Here is a 26191-nt window from a genome sequence, read left to right as displayed (position 1 = left end):
TTATAAAATGTATTTGCAATGAATAAGTCCTTGATTGTACAAAATTCAATCATTCTATCTCCAGCTTCATTCCTGTCACCAAGCCCATGTTTTCCAACTACTGATTTCTCCTGGTCCCGTCTCATATCCCTACTTTTATCTTCTCATCAAATACTTGCTCTCCCCAGGTGCATGACATAGTCTCTCCACATTTTTGTGTATGTTCTTTCTGACTGGAATGCTGCTCACCCTGACCTCTGGGTCATTTTTCAAACATTCCTTTTGTTTTTTCTTTTACTGTTGTAAAAATACGTATCACATGTTGTTGTGTGCCATCTAGTCTGAACCAACTTACAGCTAACCCTCCAGTGGGTATTCAGAGGCAGTAAACTTGCCCGAGAGGAGACAGATGGCCCATTTTTCTCCCAAGGAGCAGCTAATGGTTTGAATGGCATGCCTTGGCTTTGACTGTGCAACTCCTTAACCATTAGGCAACTAGAGGTCCCTCTATATCCCAAATTGTCCTACTCAACATTTTTCATGTGCATAATTTAATTAAGGGAGCACTGTTGGCTTAGTGTTAAGGAGCTGTGCTAGCAACCTAAAGGCATGTGGTTTGAATCCACTACTTGCTCCATGGGAGAGAGATGGACATTCTCCTCCCATGTGATTTAACTGCCTCTGAAAATCTCCTGGAGGTTCAACTATGGGTCAGTTCTGACTTGAGCAACAAAATTTAGTTAATTACACTAATCATCCTTTTCAAGCATCACTGGTAACAACTGCTAGATTTTCCACTACCAGAAACAGAATCTCAGTTCTTCTAGACTCACTCTTAAAGCTTCATCTGGAACTTCTTGCCAAAGTTAGGTCAGGGTGGTTCTTCTCTGTGAAGGAGTGTGTCATGGATGGAAGAGGAAAGACAAAGACACGGAGCCGGGACTCCTTTTGATGGAATCATTCTTGAATGTGCATTAACATCTGGAATGGTAGAATCTATCTGACCACTCCCTTAAAAGCATGTGAGAGTAAAGGAAATGAACACTGCATTGGAACCGATGAGGGGAAGAACTGTCGGAAAGGAATATATGATTAGACATTATATGTATGACAACAATCTGGAACAAGAGGGCACTGCAAAGTGGACTGGGGGAGGGGATGTGCAACAATGAATGAATGAAAGCCCAACCTTCCTGTAAACTTTTCTTAGAATAGAAAAAAGTTGTTTGTTTTTTTTTAAAAAAAAGGATCCTGTAGCCTAGGAGTCTGACTAGCTCTTTGGTCTTGGGTAAGCCACAGTTTCTCTGTGTTTCAATTTTTTCGTCTTTTGTGGAGACAATATAAGGGTTTCATAAAGCTAGAGGCAGGGCGGTAAACTGAAATAAACAGGGCTTACTCTCAGAATCATAAAGACCTAGATTTCACGCCACTGATTAACTGGGCTCTGGGACAGAAATCACTTCACCTCTTGGAACCTCAGTTTCCTTATCTATCCACAGTAAGACTTTCCTCTGGGCTTAGTCTAATTTGTTTAATAAACAACAGCAATAAACAATTTAGAAATCTAAGTAAGCCTGGAGAGTAAGTGCAGGCGGAGAGAACCAAGTTGGATGGAGACCAGGGGACATGGAACCAAGAATCCAGGAGCCTTAAGAGAGTAATGGAGGTTGGTGCTTACCTCTAATATACCAGGAACGTGTGGAAGAATACCTGCCCATTCACAGCTCCTTTTGGGCACTGTGGCCTAGGCAGGCTTCTGCACACAGTCACCGTGCTTTGGGTCACTTCATCGTGTGGTGACTAGACCAGGTAAGCCACACAACTAAGTCTAAGGCAACCAACCATCTATGGTCTTACAGGTTAGATATGAACTGTCCAGAGTGAGAACTCTACACACAAAGGAGAGTGGTCTGTGATGTCTAGACTGGAGGAGGGCAGGCTGGACCCAGTCAGACCCTGACATCTCAGAAATGAAATGCAAGGCACAAAGAAGGCATGTGTTCTATCAGGATATTCCTGGTGACACAACAGAGTGAAACTGATTCAGGCACAAAGGGTTCGGATCGCTGATCTTCCTAGGTCCTCTGACTTACTCTGTGTACTCCTGAGTGCCTGACCCTCCTGGGGTACACAGGTGCTGCCACAGAGAGAGGCTGACAACAGACATGAATAATGACAAAGCAGTAAGGTTAACTCTGTGCCATAAGCTGTGCAGGTGGGGACTCTGCTCCTCATCCCAAGTGTCAGTGACTATACTGACAATGCCAAGCTTTCTTCACCATAAAACAGGCCAGCATCAACCTATCCATACACTAGATTACCCACTATGCTCAAATATCCTCTCTGTAAAACTGCCTTTAGTTTTGGAACTGCCATAGCATCAGGGTTTTGTCACTGTCAGGATGGCGATAGGTTATGGACCACCCCTGGGTATAAAGAACCAGCATACTCAGAGAACCAGCATAACTACTGACTTAGCCCACAGCACCAGATTAACCACTGGGCCAGTCTCCCCACTGCGTGACTCCTCCTACACACCCATCCAGATGGGTTGTGGGGCCACAGTGCACCTAAGCCTCATCTAATCCCATATTCCAGTCTTCTGTCCCCACTACAGCTTCCTAATCACATACCTGAGAGTTGACAGCCTGTCCCATAGGGATTCGGGAACATTCCAGGGCAAACTGTTTGACACAGAAGTAACATCCCTGAAAAGAGGGTGGAAATGAGGTCAGGAGGGTTAGAGCCAGGCAGTCTAGCTCTCCTCATGCTCTTGGTCCTCCTTGCTCACCTGGAAAGCCAGTTCCATGAGGATAATGCCCCCTGGCAGTGCTCGCTGCAGGTGGTAGGTGGTAACTGTGGAACTAGTGCTCTGGAGAAAGGAAAAAGAGCTGCAGTACTGGGCTCAGAGCAAGGAATGAGGGGCTCACTAGCCTCAGCCAGCAAGGGAGGAACAGCTTGGGGTGCAGAATTTAATGGTGCCATTCTGGAATCAACCCTCTCATTCAGAGTCACTGAGGTCAAAGGACATCACTGGTTTTACTATGGGGGAAGGTGATATGATATTAGGTTACCTTGGGGCTCCCCTCTGTTTTGGTTTTAGGGCAGGAGAAGGAGCCTCGGCCTTCTGTTCCAATCACAGGCATGGTCCGAGGCCGGCTGGTACTGTAGAAAAGGAAGGAGATGAGAATGAGGGAGGCCAGTGCGGTGAAGGATACAATCACAAACACACAATTCATTTTGCAAAGAATTATTTTAGAGAAGAGGAACAGGCTAGGAGAGAGGGAAACCTCTCCACAGCAGTTGTTGCTCTAAAAGGATCTAAGAACAGTGAGGAGGTGGAGACCAGTCTTCTTACTAGTGGGAGGATGAGGATAGAGCTATAGAGCTGTTGGGAATATAGGAAGGAGCTCATAAAGGAATGCTAGGGTCTGCATACTGTGGTGGGCTGGAGATCAGATAGATTTCCAAGTTTTAATTAAGAAAATCCAAGGAGATGCTTGATGCCATCATCTTTTTATGAGAGGAAATATGTTCCCTTGTGACCAAGGAATGACAGTTTGAGTATTTCCTGGGCAAGGAGAAGAGTTGCAGGGAAGGCACCGTGAAAAGAGACAAAACAGAAAGACCAAAGGCCAGTTCCTTATACTGAGCAGCTTTAAATACCAGGCATTTCTTGTTAGAGGTCACAAGCGCAGGTCAGAAGAAATGCCGCATTTACTCTTGGCAGAAAATTGGTTTAACAGTTAACTAGTGATCACTGTTGCTGGGTGCCACTGAGTCAGCTCCAACTCACAGTGACCCTCGAACAGAACGAAGCCCTGCCCGATCCTGTGCCATCTTCACAGTCTCTGCTGTGCGCAAGCCTATCACTGCAGGCACTGTGCTGATCATCTCACCGAGGGTCTTTTGCTGGCCCTCTACTTTCAAGCTTATGTCTTTTTTTTTTGTATGTGTTCCAATAAAAATTTATGGACGATGTCATAAAATTTCCATGTGTCACAAAATGTTATTCTTCTCAATCTATTATTTTTTAAAAATTTTGAGTGAAGATTTAGAAATCATACTGGCTTTTCCATACATTCATAGACATTTTATATTATAATAATAGATACTATGATGATAGATCATGATAGATGGCGAACCATCATGATAGATGGAGGAAAGATTGAAGTTGCTAATGATTCCATCTTGCTTGGAATCACAATCAACACCCTTAGCACCAGCAGTCAGGAAATCAAAAGATGAGTTGCACTGGGAAAATCTGCTGTCAAGGACTTTGCCAGACTGGTAAAGAGCAAAAATGTCAGTCTAAAGACTAAGGTGCGCCAGATCCAACCCATGGTCTTCCCAACTGCTTATTATGCATCTGAGAGCTGGACAATGACTAAGGATAACAGGGGAAGAATTGACAACTTTGAGTGGTGCTGGAAAAGAGTACTGAACATAACAAACAGGTCTGTGCTGGAGGGAGTGAAACCAGGTTGCTCCTTGGAGACAAGGATTTTGAAACTCCTTACTATGTACTTTGGGCATGTTGTCAGGAGGTGCCAGGGCTTGGAGAAGGACCATGCTTGGAAGAGTGGAAGGTCAGCTCAAGAGAGGAAGACTCTGGATGAGATGGGCTGACACAGTGTCTGTGGCAATGGGGTGAGGTGTGGTGGAGATGGTGAGGTTGGCTCAGAATAGGACAAGGTTCAGAGCTGTTGTTCAAAGGACTGTTATGAATTGTAGTTGACTTTACAGCACATAACAACAATAAACCCCTTATTCTGTATTGCTTTTCCTTTCACCCAACTTATCTATTTTAACTCCCTTCTTCCTCCCTTCTCAGCTCTGTTAGTCCTCCAAGATTGACCGCATCTGTAAGCCTTTCCTTAGCTTTTTGTAATAGTGGTCTTATACCATAATTGTCTTTTTGTGACTGTCTTATGTTACATAGCATAATTTGTTCTAGATTCATCCATGCTGATAAATCTGTCTCCTTTTCCAAGGACTGGCCACTCTTGATAACATACCCAAAGTATGTGAGACAGCCTCACCATTCTTACTTCTAAGGAGTACTGGCTGTGCTTATTCCAAGATAGATTTGTTTGTTCTTTTGACAGCCCATGGGAGAGCTTAAAAGTGTTTCTTACATTTTGCTTTAGAAACATTTTTAACCCACTGTCCTTTGTTTTAAAAGGAATTCAAGATTTTAGGAAGAACAGAATTGAATGGAAAGTTTAAAGTCTCTCTGAGAAGCTCTTATAGCTGAGAACTGGCTGAGTGAGTAAACAAGACTCTGAGGAAGTGATGTGAGCAGAACAAGTCCTTGATGAGAAAGCAAACCTTGGTGAGAAAAGGACTTCCTCTGGCCAGGAACCAGACACCCCACCAGGAAAAGTCAGTGGGATGATCTGGACAGAAATTGTTAAGGCCCAGGCCCAAAAGCTTAAGAGATCACATGTGTGAATGCAGAAAGCATGTTAACAAATAAGATGTAATTGGGCATAAGCTTTATGAGAACATGCAGAGTTCTCTGTACAATATGTGGGCCTGAGCTCCACAGCTGTACAAAGTTTGCAGGACATGCATGAGGGTTGCATGGAAGTGTGTAAGATTCTCAAGTATGTTAATCCTGTGAGAAGAATGAGACCCAAGTTGTCAAGAGATGTATATGAACAGAAGACAGGCTTGTGGGGGCCTCTCCTGCCCAACTCAGGACCTAACCTCTGTACTCTTTTCAAGCTGCCATCCAGGAGGGGCTGTCTCACCTGCGGGCAGGTGAGGGGGGCCGAAGAGGCACAAGCACAAAGTTTATGCTCTGCAGATACTGCACGTATTGCTGCAGGAAAGATAAACTCAGTTCCTTCAGCCACGGCTCCTCACGGGCTCCGGGTGGAGGCACATCAGAGGACTCACAGCCTGAGGGCACCTCTCGGCTCCCAGATCCTGACTCAGGACGATGGCGTCGCTGCAAGAATGAAGGTTAAGGTACGCTCTGTTCACTGCCAACCACATTACCAGAAAGTGGAAGAGTCGGGGGGTGGTGTCACTACAGGGTTAAGGGAGACCCTGTAGGAGAATCTGGAGTCTTTTGCCTCACCTGGCCCTCAGGAGGCCCAGAAGTTTCTGGGGGCCCATGTAGCCAGGCAGCTGGGTCGAAAAGGAGGGCAGTTGCACAGTAATGCACTAGGCGGGACGACTGCTTCAGGGTTTCCAGCTCCCCTGCCTGGGTATATAGACAAGTGAGCACTAGAGCAGTGGTCAGGAAGCGTCATAGAATCTTCTTGTGGGACGTGGGACAGGGACACATCTCAGGATTACTCACACTGATGGGCATGCTGGCGGGAGCGGATCGCTGCTGCCAGGTGACAAATAGGTTCTCCATCTTCATCTGGCGCTCCAGCTCTGTGGATTGCCAACATTAGTAGTTGCCATAGTGCTTCCTCCCAGAATACACAGACTCCCCCTCTCACTCCCTGAGCCCCATTCAGTGCCCCACCTCTGCGCTCTGTCAATTTGATATCCAGGAACTGCTGTCCATGGTAGGTGACAGGATCTGGAAGACTGGGCACAGGGCTGAGCATGGAGCTGGGGCGGGCAGCTGTGATATCCCTCAAGGCCTCGTCGAAGGGGAACGTGTCCAGGGGAAGGGGGCCCCCACCACGTGAGGAACCACTCAGGCGGCCCTGCTCACGGCTCAGTGGAGGACTGGCACTCCGGATCAGGGTCTCTGCTTCCATGGTGGGCAGCAGGAATGGGTTTGGCTCCTGAGAGAGATGGAGACTCAACATGGGTTCCCCACAGCCTCTTACCTTGGACCCTCTGACCCCATGGCTTCCTGACTCCACTTTACTACTTCTGTTCCCATTTTGTCCCCTCTCCCATTTCGGAGCTGGTACCTTCCTTTAACTGACCCCTCAGGAGACAGAACTAGAGGAAGGATCAGGAGCAGCGGGCACCTTTTCATCTTGCACTGGGAAGTCTAACTGGCCATAATGGTGGAAGAGTCCAAGCTTCTGGCTGAGCAGGCAGAAGATGAGGTGGGCCCGTGCGTTCTGCCACTGCACGAGGCGCACCAGTGCTCGGCCCAGTGCTGCCCCCAGGTCTGGAGCCCAATTATAGGTCAGCAGCTGTAGCTGGAGGTCAAGGGTCAGAGTCAGTAAGATTAGAGAATCCCTTCTTCCCACCAGCCCTGGCCCCACCTGTACCTTCTTGTCCACAACCTCCAATAGCAAGAGCCTCTGCCGGGGAGCATTCCGCCCAGAGCTCCCATCACCTCCTGGCTCAAAGCGCTGCACGGCTTTGGCAGCTACAAGTGGGAAAAGTGGAAAATCGGGGACTAGAGGCAGAGCCTCCTACATCCCACCTCTGCAGAGTCAGAGACCATCCGTCAGGCAACGAAAAGCATCCTCCACCCGCTCACGCCTCACCTTGCTGGGTTGGTCTCCTCCACTGCAAGAAGTTCCTTCCCAGAAGCAGCAGATGCCGCTCAGTAGCTGGACGGGGAGCTGGGCCCAGCTGCCCAGGAGAGCAAGGGCTGAAAATGTTGGATTCTGAAGCCCTAATGGGAGGCAGGGACATATATTACACAGACCATCCCCTGGTCCCAGGCCCTGGCCCAGCCTTCATCTCCTGGGCTCTAGTCCCTACTTCTCCTAGCTCTACCTCCAGGTGTTCAGCTTCCTAGAGGCCCACTTTAGGATGTCTGAAGGCCCCTGTAATCCCATGTGATCAAAAACTCACAAATGCTGTTCAAAGACTCGGACACTGGTATCTCCAGCCATTGAGGTGACCAGAGTGGTAAACTCAGACAGGATGGATGGAAGGAGGAACCGGGACACCATGTGGGTGGAGCTTCTGGACACTGAGGCACAACCTGGAAGGCAGGCAGGGATGGCACTATGGGGCTAGAGGGTGGGCAGCGGCAGGGGCTCAGGGATGGACAAGGAGGCTGGGATCTCACCAATGTGAACCATAAACTCCATCCAGCGCTGACAGACGTGAGCAAACACAGGATGCAGGGTCCCCGCTTCACCCTCTTCTAGCTGTGTTATCCGGCGTCTGAGGACACAGCAGGAATAAGATACCCTCACACGCACACAAACCAAAACCTTCCCTCTGGGATTCCACACTCCTACACTCCCCCATGACACAGCAGGGCAACATACACATACACACCTTTGTCTCTGGGCTCCTGAATTTGGGCCTGGTGCCCTCTCAGTTCCACCAGGAGTTCGAACATTTTCCGTTTTGTGACGCCTTCGACCCCGAGTATCTTCTGGCCGATCCAGTACAATGTCATCAGTTGTTTTGGGGGAACCCAAATCCCCACATTCTGTTTTACTCTGGGGGCAATACAGTGAATAAGAAGGGGCTACTGGGAATGGTAAAGGGGTAGAAGATTTGGGATGGGGGCTTAATGGAATAGAAATAAGAACAGGAGGATGATAGTCCAGGGTTTTAATCTTAGCTTCCCTGAAGACCAAGGGCAGGTGACTTAACTTTCCTGGGCCTCACCTCCAGTAGGCAAAGCCCCACTAACTTGTAGGCTCCAATAAGGAAAATGGAAGCAAATGCACTTAGTAAGCTGAACTGCTTTTTCATCAGTGAACCTGACCTGTGTCAGGTTCAAGTTCCTGTCTAAAGAATAGCAAGGTTTCACATATAAAGAGATCTGCAGTAAGGCTAGGAAGGAGTTGGGAGGAGGAGAGGCGTATAAAGGGAATCCAGGAGGCAGGAAGTAGGTGTCCAGTTCATCATTTCCCCCATTACCAGCATGTCCCAGAAGCTGCGCCGGCCACCTTTGCTGGGTGGAGTCACAGGCTCCCCAGGCACAGGGGCAGGCGGGAAGGTACCATCCCGACCAGCAGGGCTCTTGGTTTCCAATGACCCACTCCTGAGACTTGCTGTGGACAGCAGAATTAAAGACTCAGGTCACTGACCATCAATTCCATTCCAGACAACCTACCCTCAAGCCTCTTATGAGCACTACTTGCCACTTACTCTATTAATGAATGTCAGTGCATGTGACTGTGTGTATGCTGTGTTGGTGTGATGTGAGGTTCTGAGATAATCATTCTCTTAAGTGTGTGGCCAGCTCAAGTGCCTGTCTTGTTGTGGTTTTTTTTGTCACTGATGAAGCACAGTGAAACTACTGGACAATTGGAAGTATTTATTTCTGATGAAGGCTTTAACAGAGAGGGGTGGATGAAGTGACATCTGAGTCAAAAGGGACAGGGTTTCATTGAGCAGGCTGTAAGAATGAGAGAGAAAACGAGGGTCTCACTGAAGGTCCCTCTCTGGAATAGAAGGATGTGAGGAGCAGATGGCTGCGCCAGAAGCAAGGAAGGAGGAAGCAAAATGCAGACTCTAATCCTCGCCTCCCTTTTACCACAACTTGTGCGTACAAGTGGATGGGGAGAGCCAGTCCACCAAGCAGAAGGAGCGTCTCCCTAATGCTTCCAGCTCCCAACGTGGTCTCTGGTCACCCTGGACTGGACTGTACTAATCTCTGGGACTCTACTGCCTTATGCAGACTCAGAAAGTGCTTGATAGGCCTATATATTTGATGACCATAAATGGAGAGCAGTAGGTCTGGGACCTCAGGCCAGGAAGCCTCTTTGGGTTGTGGATGTTGCAGTGGGACAGGAATGTGGAAGAGAAGAGCAGAAATGTATGCAGCTATGTATCAAGTTCAGATAAATTCCCACCTGGCGGTCCCTTGGGGCCAGACTAGAAAAACACAACACTCTCTCACAGGAATTACTACTTTTTCTTTCCCCCACATTCAATGAGAGGCTAAATCCTATTAATTCTACTCACAAAGAATCTGTCAGTGTACCTCTTGCTCCTGCATTCCCACTACCTTTGCCCTAGTTCAGGACCCATCAGTTCTACCTGGACTGCAGGAACAGAATGCTCACAGGCTTCCCTCTACTAGCATTCCCCGTCCAACCCCACCTCTACCTCTCCCCCAGGAGTGGGAGTGGCCTTTCAGTCATACATCTCACCATATCACTACCCTGCTTAACACCTTTCAGAGATTCCCCTGCTCTTAGGATAACAGCCTAGGACCCTAGTGTGGTCGACTAGGCTAGTGTGATTCTTCCCAGCTGCTGTGGCCAACCCAACTTACACACCAGCCATGGTGGGCCACTGCATGCTCCTGGAGGGCAAGCCTTTTCCCTACGTGAGCCTGCAGCCATATACTCTTTTTTTTTTTTTAAAATTTAGGTTGTTTATTTTTCATTTCAGTGAACATCTACAGAGATTTTGGGATTCCATTCAATCATTGTTGCACCCTTCTCCCCGCACAAACCCCTCCCCCCCCCCTTTGCTCCTCTCCTTGAAAAGCAAAAGAAAAACTCCCTCATTGGTACACAACCCCCCCCCGCACCTCCCCAAACCCCACCCCCTAGCCCCAAATATAATCCACTCTACAACCCTCATTGCATACTCCTACGATAAAAAATAATGCCCTAAAATGCCATATACTCTTATGAGCATTGGTTCGAGGGTTCTTCCTCTTGAAGATATGTGAACCTGCTAAAGTCTTGCCTGGATTTTCTCCTCCTCTGGCCACTGGGGACCCTTCAGCCCTGCATACCTGGGGGAGTATCTTCTGTACAGAGTGAAGCTGGCAACAGGCGCAGTTCCATGACAGCATCAGCCAGAGCCTGGCGAGCTGCTCCTCGGAGTTTTTCCTCCAGCTGCACAATACTGATATTTCCCTTTTCCCACACATCCAACCGAAGCCGTGGGGCCCCAGTCTGAGCTGGAGGAAAGAGGAGGGATCAACTGAGGGTGCCCCTAGGATCCCCATACTCATCAGCCCTACCTCTCACAGCACTGACTGAACACCCCTTGCTCTGCCACACCTGCCCACCTGAACAACTGTCCAGCAGGATTGGGCAGCGTGTGACCTGGGTCAGCTGCTCAAATTCTTCCTCTAGCAGTGGTTCAGGAGGCCCAGGAGAAGTGGGAGACCATGACGTCAATGAGATGGGGCTCCCTCCCTCATCTACAAAGGCGAGAGTGATGCAGGCAACTCCTAGGAAAAAAATGCACACGGAAGCTCAGCCGCAGGACTTCAGATCCAGGGCTTCTCTGCAGCCCCTGCTCAGGTGCAAGGCTGGGAGAGGCCTTCTCAGTCACAACACAGGAAAAGACTTGCCCACACCTGGTAGGGCCACGGGCCTGGGCCTTACTCTGTACCTTTGCCCCCAGTGCCTTGTCCACCAGGCTTGTTATACAAGTAGATGTCCAAGTCAGGGAGGCCACTTTGTGGTGGGAGTGGATGCTGGGAAGAGAACAGCCATAAAGATCTAAGATCAAGCCAATGAGTGGCAACCAAATTAAACATAAATAAAAATAAATAAATAAATAAAAAATCAAGGGATGAGGAAGTTTTTATGATGTGCATATCCACAGCAGGAGATGAGGGAATTTGGTAGCTCTGGTGGCCTAGTGGTAAGGAGCTGTGCTATCAAATCCACCCTTTGCTCCTTGGGAGAAAGAGAAACAATCTCCTCCCATGCAAATTACAGCCTCTGAAAACCCACTTAACAACAATAATAACAGCAAGTCACAGGTATGTGAAGCGTGGATGCATGAGTCCTTGGGCAAAGGTGCTTCCAGGATTATCTGTAGGAAACACAGTCCCACAGGGAAAGGGGTGTGAGAGTTGGAGGCATGAGCATATACCCGAGTACAGACAGAAAGGAGCACAATCCCACCTGGAAGTGGTTCTGGCTGTTGCTGTCTGTGTACTTGGGAGAGTGCAAGAAGATGAGCAGGTTCTGCCGCAGGTACCAGGCCAGGGCCGGAAGCCAGGGTCTGCAGGAGGGGGGCAGAGCCAGATGCAGCACCTCAGAGGGGAGGCTTCCAGGGGGCTGGATGAACTGCAGAGAACAAGGAGTCAGAGATGAATGCCAAAGTCCCAGCTGCCACTGCCCCAGCACCTGTGGATGAGTCCTGGAGGGAAGCCTGGGAGGGAGCTTACCTCCACGTCAGCTGGTGTGAGCTTGCAGTTCCGAACAAGCATAACTGTGATCACATCCAGTGTGGCCTCATCCAGACGTCGCCGTAGCACTCGCACTAGTTCATCTGTGATCTCAGGACCTAGACACGGGCATGGCAGGAAGATGGAGGCACTGGCAGAGGCTCTAGCTACCATCTGCCTAAAACTCCCCCATGCACTGAAGGCAGCATTAGGAGTGCCAACCTAGGAGATAGCCGGCATTAGGTTCTAGTCCTGTCAAACTATTCACTGTGTGAGTGTGGACAACTGGATTTTACACTCCAAGCCTTGATAACTTTGTCCACAAAACGAATCATAGCATCTACCTCATAGGATTGTTTTAAGAATAAAAAGAGAAATCATGTAATAGTTTTTTTAGCCAAAGGTCTGATACAGATTAATATTAGCTGAAAAACTCAACTGCCTAATGTATTATTGATATGTGCTGAAGAGTCAACTATGACTCATAGTGAACCTATGTACTACTAAACCTTGCCCCATCCTGTGCCATCCTCACAGTATCTGCCATGCTCAGGCCCACTGCTGAAATCATGGTGCCAAGCCATGTTATTGAGCATCTTCCTCTGTTTACTGTATTCTGCAGCTTCAACATATCCCAAACTGAACCTTTATCCCAAATTCATCCTTGATATCAAGTGAGTGGATCCCATTATCTAGCCACAGTCACCCAGGCTAGATATCAGGCGCCAATTTGAATGATTCCTCTTTCCCTGCTGTCAAGGACCTCTCTTAAACTCTATAAACAGCAAGAATGTCAATTTAAAGACAAACGTGTGCCAGATCCAGGCTTTGGCATTTTAGTTGCTTCCTATGCATCTGAAAGTTGGACAGTGAATAAGGATGACGAAGAACAACTGATGCCTTTGAATTACTAGTTGGCTGAAAGTACTGAATATCTTGTGCACTGGCAAAAGAACAGAGAGGTCTGCCTTGAGAAAGAGCAACCAGAGTGCTCCTTAGAGGCAAGGATGATGAAACTGCATTTCAGTTACTTTGGGCATACTGTTGGAGAGAGACATCACGCTGGGCAAGGAAAGTGTCAGTGACAGACAGGAAGACCCTCACCGAGATGAACTGACACAGTCACCACTGCCATGGGTTGGAGCAGGACAGAGGTCACTGGATGACACAGGGTAGCTATCCATATGGGCACTATGAATCTTATTAGTCAACTTGATGACACCTACCAACAATAACAACTTCCCCATGTGGCTCTTTGATTAGCTACATGAGCTCCAGTGGTCTTTGGGTAAGGAGCTGCACTGCCAAAGATAGGTAATTAAAAAATCACCGAATGCTCTGTGGGAGAAAGATGGGCGGTGTCTTCCCACGTGTTTACAGACTCTGAAAATCCTCTGGAGGGTCAACTATGAGTTGGTTCTGACTCAGGGCACATAATAGCAATAATATGTCCTACCCCTAACTATGCAGGAGTCTGTCCTGGAGAACAGCCCACGGCAAAGGAGGGACTGGAGAAGGGATCCGAGGCTTGAAGAGCACCTGCCACAGGAGTTTTGAACCTCACTTGGTCAAACCCCTCTGAGGTCTTCCTCCTCCCCGTCCTTACCTGCCTGCCCTACACCATGCACCAGCAGCTGGATGTGTCTGTCCACTTGGCCCACAGGACGAGCGGCATCTGAACTGCGACTAGAAGCCATGTCCAGCGGAGAACGAGGGCCCTTTAGGGAAAATGTGGTCAGGGCCTATTCCAGAAAGCCAGGATGAGGAAGCAAGGGTCATGAGAGAATGGGAGGATACACACTGAGGTCTCCTCAGGGTAGATGGGCTCCTGGCTCCGGGACAGTGCGAGAGAACGGGGCCCAGAATCCCCTTCCCACGGCCGGTCACTGCACGACGTCTCCAGGAGCCTAAGAGAGCAGCAAGGTCTTTGTACGCCCTTCCTCCCAGGCCACCCCTGACTCATGGTTTACCCCAGCCCACCAAGCCCTGTGTACCGGAGATAGTATACAGCCTGTGTTGCTCGCTCCTGGTACACAAACATATTCTTCCGGTTCACCACAGAGAAGGCGTTGAGCACAGAGCGCAGGGCCTGGATGGCTGCAGGGGTGGTATGGGCTCAGAAAACTCCTTTATCACGAGTCTCCCCTTCCCCATGCTCTACCTGCCCTCTCTTCATGCCCATCATGTACCTCGAGAAACCCCCATGCTAGGCCCCATCTTGAGGCGTGAGTGGACTCTAATCACAGTTCCCCAGACAACGTCACAGGAGAAATGTCCAGGGACAAACTGCATTGTGGCTGCTAGGTACCCTCGGGGTGCAGAGCTTTCATCACCAGCATAATCTGAAGAGAGGGAAAGTAGGGATCAAAAAACCGATGCACAGCCCTCTGTTCTCCAGAACTCTCCCCTGTACCCTGGCCCATCAGTCCATCTTCATCTTCCTTATCCCTGTCTACTACTCTGCAGGGGAGCTCTGTAGCATAATTGGCAGGGAGTTGTGCTATTAACCTAAAGGTTGGTAGTTCAAATCCACCAGCTGCTTCGGGAGAAAGATGGGTAATTTCCTCCCATGTGATTTACAGCCTCTGAGAACCCAATGGAAGGTCAGCTATGGGTCAGTTTCCACTTGATGGCAATGAGTTTTTGAGTAGGGAAAAGATCATCATTTGGATAGTAAGACAGTACCAGGACTTAGGAGGTATTCCTTTAAAAAGACAGGGTAATAGCATGAAGATGTTCAGAACCATTTCAAAGAGATTCAGAGAAGGAGTGAAGAAGGGGACTCAGGAATCCTGTGTGTGACATAATCCTGCAGGTAATGCCATGAGATTCTCATCCTGGTGTAACTCTTGTCTGTGGAACTATTAGCTCATCCATGTCCAGAACTTGTTACACATATCAGAAGGGAAGGCTGAGTCTGGTGCCACAGAGGACAGCTTTCCAAAGAGAAGGTGGTATGGTGGTACACAACAGCCCACGGCCATCGGCGAGTGCCATGTTGTACCTTTCCCAGGTTGGCAAGCAACCTTCCAGTAGATCAGAGGTAGCAATGTGCTGTCCCAGAGAAGCTGCTGTCGGGTGTGAGCAGCCTACAGATACCCAGGAGGCTGCAGAGCTTCTGTTCCGTGGTGGGTTGCTGGTTGCTAAGGGTTTCGGGAAGCCATATGGTAGAGACTAAAATGAGGAAGGGCTGTGTTCTGACTAGTCTCATAGCTCAGGCTGCTGTGAGTTGTTCTGAAGTAAAATTGCTTGGCTGTCCTAACTCATCTCCAATTTGCAGAAGATGCCTTCAAAACCATGGGAAGTCCACTAATTATAGGGATTCTGCTCTGATACGGAGACCATGCCTGGACGTGCTGTGAGAGATACACTCCTGGAAACGTTAAAAATGTTCATCTACAGACTTGCTAAGAATGTTAAAAATAAGGAAATGGTCTGATTTTAATTTTAAAACAGAGGTAAAGTAGCAAAGGAATGACATGATTTGCATTTTTCTCCATGCATTTGGAGTGAGAGGTCATAAGGAGTCAAAGAAAAGGAGCAGAAGGGTGGAAAGTTCGATTACCATTACCATAGTTTCTATGCTATGATTAGAGCTCCTAGTGAGGTCCTGTATCTATATGAGGGGACACCTAATCACAGAAAACCTTTCTACTATACCTCAGTTCACCGTCTCCAGCCCCTGCACCTTCAAAGAGCTCTTTTCTCCTGTATTCTTCAACTCTCCCTTCTCTACCGGCACTTTCTTTGTGGAACATACACTTGCTCAAATCTCTACATACTTAAAATTCCTCCTCGCCCCCACATCTCCCTCTAGTTACAGTCATATCTATTTTCTCTCTCTCTTCACTGCCAAGCTACTTGAGAAAGTAGTTATTCTCTGATCCAACTATCTATCATCTTTCCACTTTTCAGTTTCATCCAGTTTCTATTTTCATCTTTCCAATGAAACTACTAAAGTCTGATGAACTTGCAATGACTCAATCCAATGAGCCTTTTTCTGTCCTCCTCTTTTTCGATGTATTACTCGGCAAGAATGATCAAGAAAGAATTCTATTTTCACACCGAGTACTGGGTAAGAGAAAGGGGAACCGGACCCTCAGCTACAAGGGGGTGGGGGGTGTCTCACCATCGCTGGGCAGTGGCATCCGCTGACGGGAACTGAACGGGGTCTCACTGCGCCATAAATCTTCTTCACTCTCAGCCACCAGAAGAGAGTTACACACATGACTGTCATGAAGGTCTTGAAGAAGCAGTCGCTGGGGGAAGCAAGAGCTAGCTATCAGGGAACTGAAATAATCCCTCGTCAACTAGTGCTGGTGGTGATGTGGGGTAAGCAAAAGCAGAAAGAATACTCATTATCACTGGGGAGGAGAGGCCATAATGTGCCTCAGCAATCAACTGGAGAACAGAGAGGATGTCCCAGTTATAGAGCAGAGGCCTCCAAGACAGAACCCCAATTAGGAACATTTGTTCTTTCTGTCAAAACCTGTTTACTATCTGTCTCAGCTTAAAAATCACTACTTCTAAGAAGCCTTCAATGATAGTTCATTTTATTTCATCCTTGTTAGATATTCTCCTAACAGTTTCTACTTTTTTGGGGTGAATTTTCCAACTGTAGTTGAAATACTTTGTGTAGTTTAGTTGTTTAATGTCTCCCTCACACTCACACACACTCCTCTCTCTGCCCTGCTCATTTTTATATCCCCAAAGCTAGCACAATGCCAAACAAAAACAGACAGATGCAATTACCAGTACATGTGATAGTTACAGGGAGGCATGAGAGTAACCCACTGTAAATGGAAGTGGAGAGTTTCCCAGTTTGTGGAGTTAGAGGAGTACCCCAGTATCTATGGGGGTCAAAGAAGATATTCCATAGTCCCCAGTATCTATGGGGGTCAAAGAAGATATTCCATAGTTGCTGAGTCTGAGATGAACCCATGGTATATGAAGGTTAAGTTCCTGAAACTCCTTCCTTTTCTGAGCTGAATCTCCACGCCCAGAAAGCCTTGTCCCAGGTGCCCCTTACCTGGTTGACTTCCCTGCAGATCTCTCCAACTCGCCTCACCAGGAGCTGCTGGAGGTGACGACACTCAGTGCCCGGCCCTCCATCCTCCCTTATCATGCTCCTAGGGAAAGTGTGTACAGGGGGTTTATTGGTCATAGGACCTGGGGGCAAGGGAAATCATGAAAAGGAGGCAGGATTAGAAAAAGGGAAGGAAATCTAATGGGAAGTGAGAAAAAGGGAATTTCTAGGGAGTTATGGTTGCCTAAGGTAAGGAGCTGCACTGCCATCCCAAAGGCATGTGGTTCAAATCCACCAGCTCCACTGAAGAAAGATGGGCGATCTCAACCCATGTGATTTACAACCTCTGAAAACTTAAAGGGTCACCTGTGAGTTGGTTCTGACTTGACAGCACAATTCTGAAAGCCTAGATTCTATGCTGACTTAATCAGCTTCCATGTATGTATCATAAGGAGGCTTCTATCATGCAATTTGTTCCTACTTTATTCTCAAATCTTTGTCAGAATGGTGGGCCTCCCTCAGTGTGTAGCCAGACGCATAAGTCTGAATGCTGGCTCTGCCACTTCTGTTACCTTGGGTGAGTTGTCAACTTAGGTTTGCTTCAGTTTCTTCACCAATACAATGAAGAGAAAAGATATCTCATAGCGTTTTTATAAGATTAAATGATGTTACCCATGCAAACCATTTAGACCAGAGCCTGCCACAAGTAAGTGAAGTGTGATCTGGCACATCTAACCTTAAAATACAAGTTAGATCCCTCTGCAATTCATCATGTTTTCACAACACTAGAGATGGGTGTTGTGAAAACAGGGAAAAGAGGTTAATACCGGCTTGGCTTCTCCTTACCGTGCATGTGCATAGACTTCAACACGATCTTGCAGAACACGAACAATGAGCCAAAAGTCAGGCAGGCAGGGCCCAGGGAGCACTGGGAGTGAAGGCTGTGGAGTTGCTGGCCCAGGTGGAGTTCGCAGTGTGAAGGGGGCCTTCTCACCAAGGGTCTCAGAAGGACCCTCACTATCTGAGCCGCTGCTGCCACCATCATAACCTGTGTAAAAAACGATATTCAGTGCCATGCTGAACAGAGCCTGACTCAAATGAGCCTCTGCATGCATCAGGCTTTGACGGTTTCCCCCTAGATTAGTCTACTCCATTCCCTGTCCAATCTTAAATCCATTCCCCAGCAACTTAGAAACTCTCACCTCCACCACTCCTGAAGCCTACCTAGTTGGTCTGAGTCCACACTGCCCTGACTGGACATGAGGCTTAATCCCCAGCAGGGTCCAGGCTGGCTCCCTGAAAGGAGAAGGACAATACTTAAGAGTCTCTCTCAGTCCACAGGAGAAGGGTCGGGAACCCATGAGTCGCTGGTCATGATCCCCTGATTTTCCTGCTGAAGTTCTTTCTTACCTCCCTGTGGCAGGCTGATGACGGAAGGCCCCTCAGAATCCTCTGGGGAGCCAGGAGCTTGAGGGCTGGCTGTCACGGTCTGAGAAGCACAAGTCAGAACTGAGGTATAGGCTTCATAACACCAACAACCATCAGCCTCCATTCCCAGGTCAGTCCAGGAAAGGCTTACCTCCCCTTTGATGCCTTCAGCCCTATCCTCATGGCGGTGCCACGCCCAGGTTGCTGGAGGGGGCTCCCCATGGGACCCACCTGGCTGTTGACCAGTTGCTACAAAGAAGAAGCCACTGTCAGGGTCTTCAAGAAGAACATGGCCAGGAAGATGGAGGCGGCGGAATTCCTGGGGAGCAGGAGTCAAGATCATAGTTTAAGTAGAAAAATCCATTTATACATCTGGCACCCTCGCACTTCCTCATGAAAACCTCACAAATGCTGGGTAGAAGGAGTACTATCAACCCACTGCTCAGGTAAAAAGTCTGGGGGAAGGTTTAGGGACATGCTGATGAGGGTGCTCTGCAGACTCTAGGGAGCTGTGCTGCTAACCCAAAGGTGTTGCCTCGCTGGCAGTTCACATCTACCAGCTGCTCCTCAGGGTAATCTCATCCTTGGCCATTTACAGCCTCCAAAACCTGCAGGAAGGTCAGTTCTGACCCTATGGCAAAGAGTTGGGGATTTTTTTACATTTGCACAAGCCCAGTGACAAGATTAGAATATGGGTCTTAATCCACTGAATTGGGCTGTCAGGTAAGGAGCAGACGTCCATAAAGTTTTTTTTTCAGGCGTCCATAATTTTATGAATTCAGAGAGTTCCAGACCTGTGTCCAGAATCCAGATAACCATGGGGTGCTCTGGGAACTGTTTACCTCCTTGAATTGTGTGAGGGAACGCTCTGGCCCAAACACAAAACTCAATGGCAAAGTCTGGCGAAGGCAGGTGGAACGTCCAGGAGAGCTATGGATGTGGGCAGCTGCCCGATGCAGGGCAGGGCTTTGGGGGAGGGTCCCTCTGCGGAGTGCTGCCACCATCTCATCCTCCAACAGCCAGCGGATCTAGAGTTAGTGGATAATCCAGAAAGTGACCAAGGGTGCAGGGTACAGGAGAGTAGTCTCAAGGATCGCACCTTCCCTGCTCACTGGGGCATCCCCTCACTCCAATATCACAAGACACTTTTCCTCATAAACCGAGGGAGTCCTCATTTAGATCACATAATCACTCAGATGATAGAAAGGGTATCACATACAGTGTTGGGGGGTGGTGTCAGTTGGGCTTTGGGGGAGGGAAGGCTCTCACCTCACTCATGGTGGTCTCAATTGCTAGTCTGTGTGGTGCAGGCAAGGTGGACAGTCCTGGGTGCCTAATTGAAAGCAAGGTTTAGATACTGGTTCCCAGAAAATAAAACTGAGGGGAAGCAAGATGCAGAAAGCACTATAAGGAAGTACCTCTCTTCTCCTGGGGGTGGCAGTGGGGGCCCTAGGCCATCATCTGACCTTAAAGATGATGGCTGCCCTGGGGATCGTGGGAAAGAAGCACTGCTCTCAGACGTTGAACTGAAAGGGGGGAATAAGTCAAAGGTCAGCAATTACTATCCACCAGGGCCTCCTCATCATTACCTGGGGCCCTTAAGGTCTTCTTGGTCCCCAAATGCCTTCAATTCCTTTAATGTTGCCTTCAACCCAACAAAGTCCCAGACTACCCCCTCCCCCATCACTCTTGCTGCCATACCGGTGGTGCTGAGGGTCTGAGGCTGGGGGAAGTTCCACTTCTAGGGGTAAAGTCAGTATGAAGACATCCAGAGTGATACTGAGGTCCCTGAGGGGAACTCGACCTCCAACGGGGGGACCCTCCAGGCTGGAAAGCACTTGGCCTAGGTGCGGGAAAAGTTGGAAGTTGCTGGAGGGTCTAGTGTTCAGCAGAGATGGCCAGTTCTGAATTCTAAAGAAGTGATGCCTCTACCACCACAGAGGTAGGCAAGGTGGGCCAGAACCTCTGAACTCCCTTCTGGGCACCACAGTTTCTTACCCAAGCAGGTGGGCAGGCTGCTCACAGGAACGGAGCTGTGCTGGCCCCGCAGCCGTGTGGAACATGTGAGGTGCAGGAAGAGTGGTGGCAGATCATGCATGAGGGTGTCTGGCCCAGTGGGTGAGTCGCCCCCCAGGATACTGAAGGAATCTTCATCCGGGTTCACAGTATCTGCATCAGACAGCGAGGTGGAGTCCAGTGCAGCGGGTCCCACACTGGGCTCTCGGCTCTCACGATACTCCACCTCCAGCTCTGGGTCGCTCTCAGTGGCCACACAGCAGGCAGATGTGTCTCCTAGTGATGAACACATTGGTCACCGAGAGGGCTCGGCAGCCAGGCCCCTGAATTCTGGCTTGAAGTAGGCTTCCCCACCTCTGCCCCCTTGCTCAACATACCTTCTTCTCCTACCAGCTCAGCCTCGGAGAACTCCAGGTCACTGACTTTTCTGTCTCCTATGTCATGTGGGCCTTCATCCTGGCAAAAAAGAGCGCTCAACTTACGGCAGGATAAAAGCCGCCTCCTTGCCTCAAAGAACGGGAACCAGGATTCAAGTAGATTCAGGTAGGCTGAGCATGGTATCAGGGGGCAGGGGGGTGAAGACGGGAGAGGTTCAGAAGAAAGCACTTACCTCTCGTCTGCTGGATGGAGGACAATAGAAGAAGTAGTGCGGATTGGAGGGCACTGTGCGGAAGTGGAGACGGCTGATCTCTAGGAACTTCTCCTGTGTGGGAGATAGAAGGCTGTCAGCCAGTCTCAGAAACAAGATCCCTGTACACCTTCCAACTCAGGAGAGAAGTGTCTCCCTGCACAAGACAGAACTCAGCCTTCTTCCCAGTCTCCTACCTGGATGAGGTTATGAAGGGCATCATGTGCCTGTCCTTTGAGCTGGCAGACGTCTGTCAGAGAGATCTCTGGGCCAGGGTCTAGATGGCCAGAGACACGAGTGCTCGGGAACTCAGGCTCGCTTAAGTCCTCAGTCTCAATGCTGAGTGGTTGGGAAAAAGAGTGCTGAAGTTAAGAACAAGTCCCAGAGGAGCCCGCTTCCAGCCCACACCTGCCTTTGTCTCTAAGACGGGTGTTCAGCACACACCACAGGAGGCAGCAGAGGTAGGGAGAACAAACCCACACATTCCGGCTCCAACTTCCCCATTTTTTAATGGCTCGATATTTCTGTCAAACAGAACCATGAGTCAGGATGACTCCTAGCTTTCTGAGTTGGACTACTGGGTGGTGGGGTGACATTGCTCACTATGAATGGAGAACAAAGGTTGGTTTGATAAAAAGATGTGTTCATTTTTAAGGTGCACCGATTGGGGGAGCCCTAGAGCTTCAGAGAGGGAACTGGGCTGGAATTCCAATCTAGGAGCCACCAGCATACCCAACCCTATGATTCTTCTGTTTCTCCCAATGCTAGATAATGTCAACGTTAGATAAATAACCATCTTCCTGCTTGCTTCCCCCCCCTCTACATTCCTCCTTTCAACAGGGATGTGTGGCAACTCTAAAGTAAGCAGGGAGCTCAAAATATACAGCTCTTGTTCCTATGAAAACGCACAAAATGCTGGGGGAGTTGTTAGCTATTATTTGCACATCCTAGGAACAAGCTTCTCTGTGACCACTGCTAAGTTCGAACTCTCTCCACCAACCCAGCTCAATACTTAAAACCCAGACAGGGGGAGGAGGCAGATCCTGGCGGGAGATGGCTTCCCATGCAAGGAGGAGAGAGCTGCCTGAGTGGGAGCCAAGAAGCTGTGACAGCACTGCTGTTCTCTGGTGCTTCAGCATTGTCTTACACCGCCTCCCCCTCGACGGGAAGGTGACTGGATACAGGGATATCCCTTTTCACGTCATTCCAGTACAATCCTAACCTGGACTCAGAAGCTAAGACGGCTCGCTCCCGAGGTTCAGGGCCCTCCTCAATGCTGCTGCTGAAGGGCCCAGGACTGAGAGGACCAGGGCTTGGGGGTGCGAGAGGCAAACCCCAAGTGTGGCCACACAGCGTGAGCAGAAAGGGGGTGATGTCTATTTCTTGAAGCAGCTCCTCACAGGCATCCACTGCTGTGAGCAAGTCTTGGCAGTTCACGCTCTGTGCTTGCTGTAAGCTCCGGAAGAGCCCTGGAAGAGCAGGAGGGGCAATCAGGATCAAGATCTGGAAGAGCCTGTCTAGTCCCCATCCCTACAATCCCTTTGTCTTTCCTCCCGGGGCCCCACTCCTCCCTGAAGCCCCCTCCCATGGTCTTCCGGCTCACCTCGGACATAGCATCGCTGCGCATGCTCCTGCAGCAAGGCACAGTGGTTAGCAGCTTCTTTGTACCTGGGCTCCACCCAGGCTGAGGATGGGGAGGAGTGGTCGAGGAATTGAGTCCTAGGCATGGGAGGGAAAATATAGCCTGGCCAACTCCTCTAACTGATAGCTGGGACCCATCATCCACCCACATACAGATGCTTAATCCACAGATCATTGACAAATGGACTCAGGGGCAAGCAAGTTCAACTGATTCGCCTACAAATGCTCAACAGGACATGTTAAGAAGCTAAGAATATGTTAAGAAATCAGCTACAAAGCTGAGTTCCTGCCAATAAAAGTCAACCTGTCTGCTCAGACCCATTAGTGTGTAGCTAAGCCTTAGCCAGGAGCTATGGTTAAGGGTCAACATAAGTCAACATGAAGGGCACTCACCGGAAGATGAGGTCTCGAGGTAACTGAGGGGGTTGTATACCAACCATCTGTTCCCTCAGTGCTTCCAAGGAACAGCTATAGATGTAGACAGGACATCGAGTTCGAGGCCCATCTGCACCCTCGTTTTGGGGAGCTTGACGTCCAGTATAAACTTGTAAGTCCCGTCGGAAGGGTGGGCTTAGCTCTCCTTGATTCTGCACATTGTCTGTGGGCAAGAGGTGTTACATGGTCTCGGGCCTTCTACGGGTTCCCTATTTCCACTCCTGCTTCACCAGTTTAAAAGATTCGGCAGCCTTACCACTGGCTGGGGTTACACTGAGGATGGGAACCTGTGGCTTTGTAGTCTTGACCTCAGTTCCGCCCAGGTCTTTGAGGCTGGAGGCCCCACTCCAATCTCCAAACTTAGGCTTTGTATCCTCTTGAGAAGGTCCCGTCAGGCCGTAGGCTGCCAGATGCTGGACATCTGAAAAGAGGGACATATATCAGAGCCATCTTGTGGGCCAGTGAGAGCCTTTTTAAGAGTTTGCAACCGAGAGAGTTAGCAAGGGAGGTGAGCAACTGGTACCTGAGAACGCAGCTGGGAGAAAAGTCAGAAATACATGCTGAGGGTTCACAAGTCTTGCATAGCAGCGCCACTGAAGGGGCTGGGTAGGGATGAGAGGCTCAGAAGTTAGACTCTGCAAGAAGAGACAGAAACTCAAAGCGGTTGATAAAAGAACATTCAACCCCCACCTTCTCCTCCACTCTGAAGTCTAACATTAGTTACACCTTGAAAGCTGCAGAACAAAGGGAAATGACAGTAGGCATTTAGTAACAAGGGTGGTACAAAAAGGGCTCCAGAAGAAAGAGTACTGACCAGAAAGGGGAACGCTGAGGGCTCAGTGGTCAAGGCACTGCTGACCGCTTGATCTTGGGGGATTCCATGGCCCTCCACTGTCAGACCCTCTGGACCTACAGTGAACGAAAGGGGTGGAGATAGTGGATAAGGGCAGGGTCACAAGAGAGGCAGGGCAAAATCCAAAGGCAGAAACCACTGTAGGCTGGGGAAAGGGGCTAGACCAGAGTCGGCTATTAGAAAAGAGGTGGGCATAAGCTCACCTGAATCATGGCCGGTCCTCTGCAGCACTTCACTCAAGAAGGCAGCCTGGTCAGTGGTGGTCAGTGGGATCTCCCGGTCACTCAGCTCCTGGCCCAGGCAGCTGTGCAGCAGGCACAGCACCATGTCGTTGGCGGGACAGGGCCCCTCGGCGGGAGGGACACCCTCTGGCTCTGCCCGACACACACTCTGCTCAGCACCAAGAGCCTTCTGCTGCCCACTGCCCCGGCTTAGCCCTCACCAGCAATGCCTCACCTCTCCAGCCTCTCTGCTTTCTCTTTTCCCATCACTCACTTGTTCATCTACTGACTCATCTGTTCTCTAACTGTCCCAGGCATGCTGGCCCACCAAGCACGAGATGAGTGGGCATAAAGCTTACCCACCTCGGCAAAGGAGAAGGAAGAACATCTGGAGTTGTTGACATTGTGGTAACAATCCCATCAGGTCAAAATGGAAAGGGATCTCATGAACACAGGTGTCCCCTTCCTGGCTCAACCCTAGGAGGGAAAGAGGCTAGGACATGTATTCAGACCAGGCTTAGCTGCTGTGGCTGCCCCCTCCCTCCTTACCTCCATGCCCCACCCAGTGGGCCTCCGTTCACACTGACCGTCAGAAAGCCTTGGCTCTGGGGGTAGAGGACTCCATTCCTTGCTCTGGCACAGCTGTATCAGGTATTCAAAGCTCAGCATGGAGCCTATGCAAGCAGCATCCCTGGGGTGCAGCTAAGAGGTAAACACCAGAGGTCAGGACTCACCCCTACCTAGCCCAGAGGGCCCAGACCTCAGTTTCAAGGAAAGCTCATGCAGTCAACAGATATTCAGAATACAGACATGCAGAGGCCCAAGGACACCCACAGAATGTGTGTGGTACTTCAAAGGAGAAGACACTCCAATCTGTTAGGGGGTAGTGCAGTGTTTTGTGGTCACTCACAGCCTGAGGAATCTCAGGATACGTCAAGTCCTGGAGGTGCTTCCAGCTTTCTGGGCCAGGTCCCACGTACCCACACTGTGGTTCCACCCAGACCTCTGTGACTAGATTGAGCTCTGAGTCTCCTTCCAGAGCCTCCACCTCCACATCATTGTCATCATCTGTTGAGAAACTACAGGAGGAAAGTCTCTGAGCTTGGGGCAGAAGAGAGTCCAATCTACATGCTCATGGCAGAAAGTTAGCCCCAAGAGGGACGGATGGGAGGCAGGCAGAGAATGCAGCCAGAGTGTGACATTGTTGGCCCAAGGAACATCTAATATCAGCAACTTCCTTTGATTCTGGGACCAAGATAATCTTAGGATATGGGAGACAGAATTTAGGATAAGGAGGACAGTGGAGAGAAGACGAATTCTGGAGAGACAGGGCTCGGGAAGGGATCAGCTCTCACCTGTCTTTGGTGGAGGTAGAGTGCGGGGGGAAGAGGATATACTGGACAACACATGTGTGTTTCTCCTCAGTGGCAGCCTGCCCAGGTAGTCGGTTCTATGGGTAAGATGAGAGATCTTGAATAAACTCCAGTCAATGCAGAGATCTGGGATGATCATGCCCTGGCTCCTAAGACTTTAATCTCCTTGTCATATGGTCCTGTGATTGGCCTCAGGCCTTGAGTTCTCTGGCCACATAGTGCCTGTGAGGTAGAATCTCCAATAGTCCCAACTCAGCTCAGAGGTGAGCGCTCATGGGATTATTACAGGTCTCAGTGGGGAAGTGTTAGAGGAAATGGCACATACCTGAATTGGAAGCTCCAGGACCATGTTGATGATTCCTTCCCCGCTGCAGGCGAAGTGGAACCCTTCAGACAGGCGAACTCTGAAGCCCCAAAGGGGTAGAGGCAGAGATGGGATGAGATGGGGGAAGTGAAGGGGAGACCCATTAGAATACAGACTGCCCTTCACGTCTGCTAGCAAGCAGCCTAGACTTTCACTGATCTAGGGAGCTCTGGTGGCTTAGTAGTAAGGACTGGTGCTATCATCAGCTGTGACAGAAAGATAGCCAATCTCCTCCCAT

General features: G+C 49.4%; 1 protein-coding gene across 1 annotated transcript in view; it reads right to left on the bottom strand.

Annotated features, from left to right (window-relative positions):
* Positions 1–26191, bottom strand: part of SZT2 (seizure threshold 2 homolog (mouse)) — a 54943-nt gene that overhangs the window by 6620 nt on the left and 22132 nt on the right. The window contains exons 17-65 of the mRNA XM_006886620.1: positions 25915–25993; positions 25572–25666; positions 25127–25295; positions 24804–24918; positions 24580–24693; positions 24199–24369; positions 23957–24051; positions 23666–23777; positions 23399–23563; positions 23101–23305; positions 22670–22785; positions 22289–22535; positions 21264–21405; positions 21049–21141; positions 20816–20894; positions 20421–20714; positions 20124–20265; positions 19841–19948; positions 19692–19755; positions 19265–19450; positions 18574–18741; positions 18405–18483; positions 18219–18290; positions 17841–18042; positions 16998–17097; positions 16098–16227; positions 14158–14310; positions 13963–14065; positions 13770–13875; positions 13575–13686; positions 11969–12087; positions 11703–11867; positions 11182–11266; positions 10853–11017; positions 10574–10741; positions 8740–8873; positions 8146–8312; positions 7931–8028; positions 7711–7843; positions 7398–7528; positions 7176–7276; positions 6927–7103; positions 6467–6734; positions 6293–6372; positions 6068–6193; positions 5736–5935; positions 3054–3144; positions 2771–2851; positions 2613–2687 (exon numbers count right to left, since the gene is read on the bottom strand). Coding sequence (XP_006886682.1) covers positions 2613–2687; positions 2771–2851; positions 3054–3144; positions 5736–5935; positions 6068–6193; positions 6293–6372; positions 6467–6734; positions 6927–7103; positions 7176–7276; positions 7398–7528; positions 7711–7843; positions 7931–8028; positions 8146–8312; positions 8740–8873; positions 10574–10741; positions 10853–11017; positions 11182–11266; positions 11703–11867; positions 11969–12087; positions 13575–13686; positions 13770–13875; positions 13963–14065; positions 14158–14310; positions 16098–16227; positions 16998–17097; positions 17841–18042; positions 18219–18290; positions 18405–18483; positions 18574–18741; positions 19265–19450; positions 19692–19755; positions 19841–19948; positions 20124–20265; positions 20421–20714; positions 20816–20894; positions 21049–21141; positions 21264–21405; positions 22289–22535; positions 22670–22785; positions 23101–23305; positions 23399–23563; positions 23666–23777; positions 23957–24051; positions 24199–24369; positions 24580–24693; positions 24804–24918; positions 25127–25295; positions 25572–25666; positions 25915–25993 — 6580 coding nt within the window. The remainder of the gene's footprint in view (positions 1–2612; positions 2688–2770; positions 2852–3053; positions 3145–5735; positions 5936–6067; positions 6194–6292; positions 6373–6466; positions 6735–6926; positions 7104–7175; positions 7277–7397; positions 7529–7710; positions 7844–7930; positions 8029–8145; positions 8313–8739; positions 8874–10573; positions 10742–10852; positions 11018–11181; positions 11267–11702; positions 11868–11968; positions 12088–13574; positions 13687–13769; positions 13876–13962; positions 14066–14157; positions 14311–16097; positions 16228–16997; positions 17098–17840; positions 18043–18218; positions 18291–18404; positions 18484–18573; positions 18742–19264; positions 19451–19691; positions 19756–19840; positions 19949–20123; positions 20266–20420; positions 20715–20815; positions 20895–21048; positions 21142–21263; positions 21406–22288; positions 22536–22669; positions 22786–23100; positions 23306–23398; positions 23564–23665; positions 23778–23956; positions 24052–24198; positions 24370–24579; positions 24694–24803; positions 24919–25126; positions 25296–25571; positions 25667–25914; positions 25994–26191) is intronic.

Source organism: Elephantulus edwardii, unplaced genomic scaffold (assembly GCF_000299155.1).
Source record: "Elephantulus edwardii isolate Elephantulus edwardi_28Jun2011 unplaced genomic scaffold, EleEdw1.0 scaffold00049, whole genome shotgun sequence".
NCBI classification, from domain to species: domain Eukaryota; kingdom Metazoa; phylum Chordata; class Mammalia; order Macroscelidea; family Macroscelididae; genus Elephantulus; species Elephantulus edwardii.
This window is presented reverse-complemented; position numbering and strand designations above follow the sequence as displayed.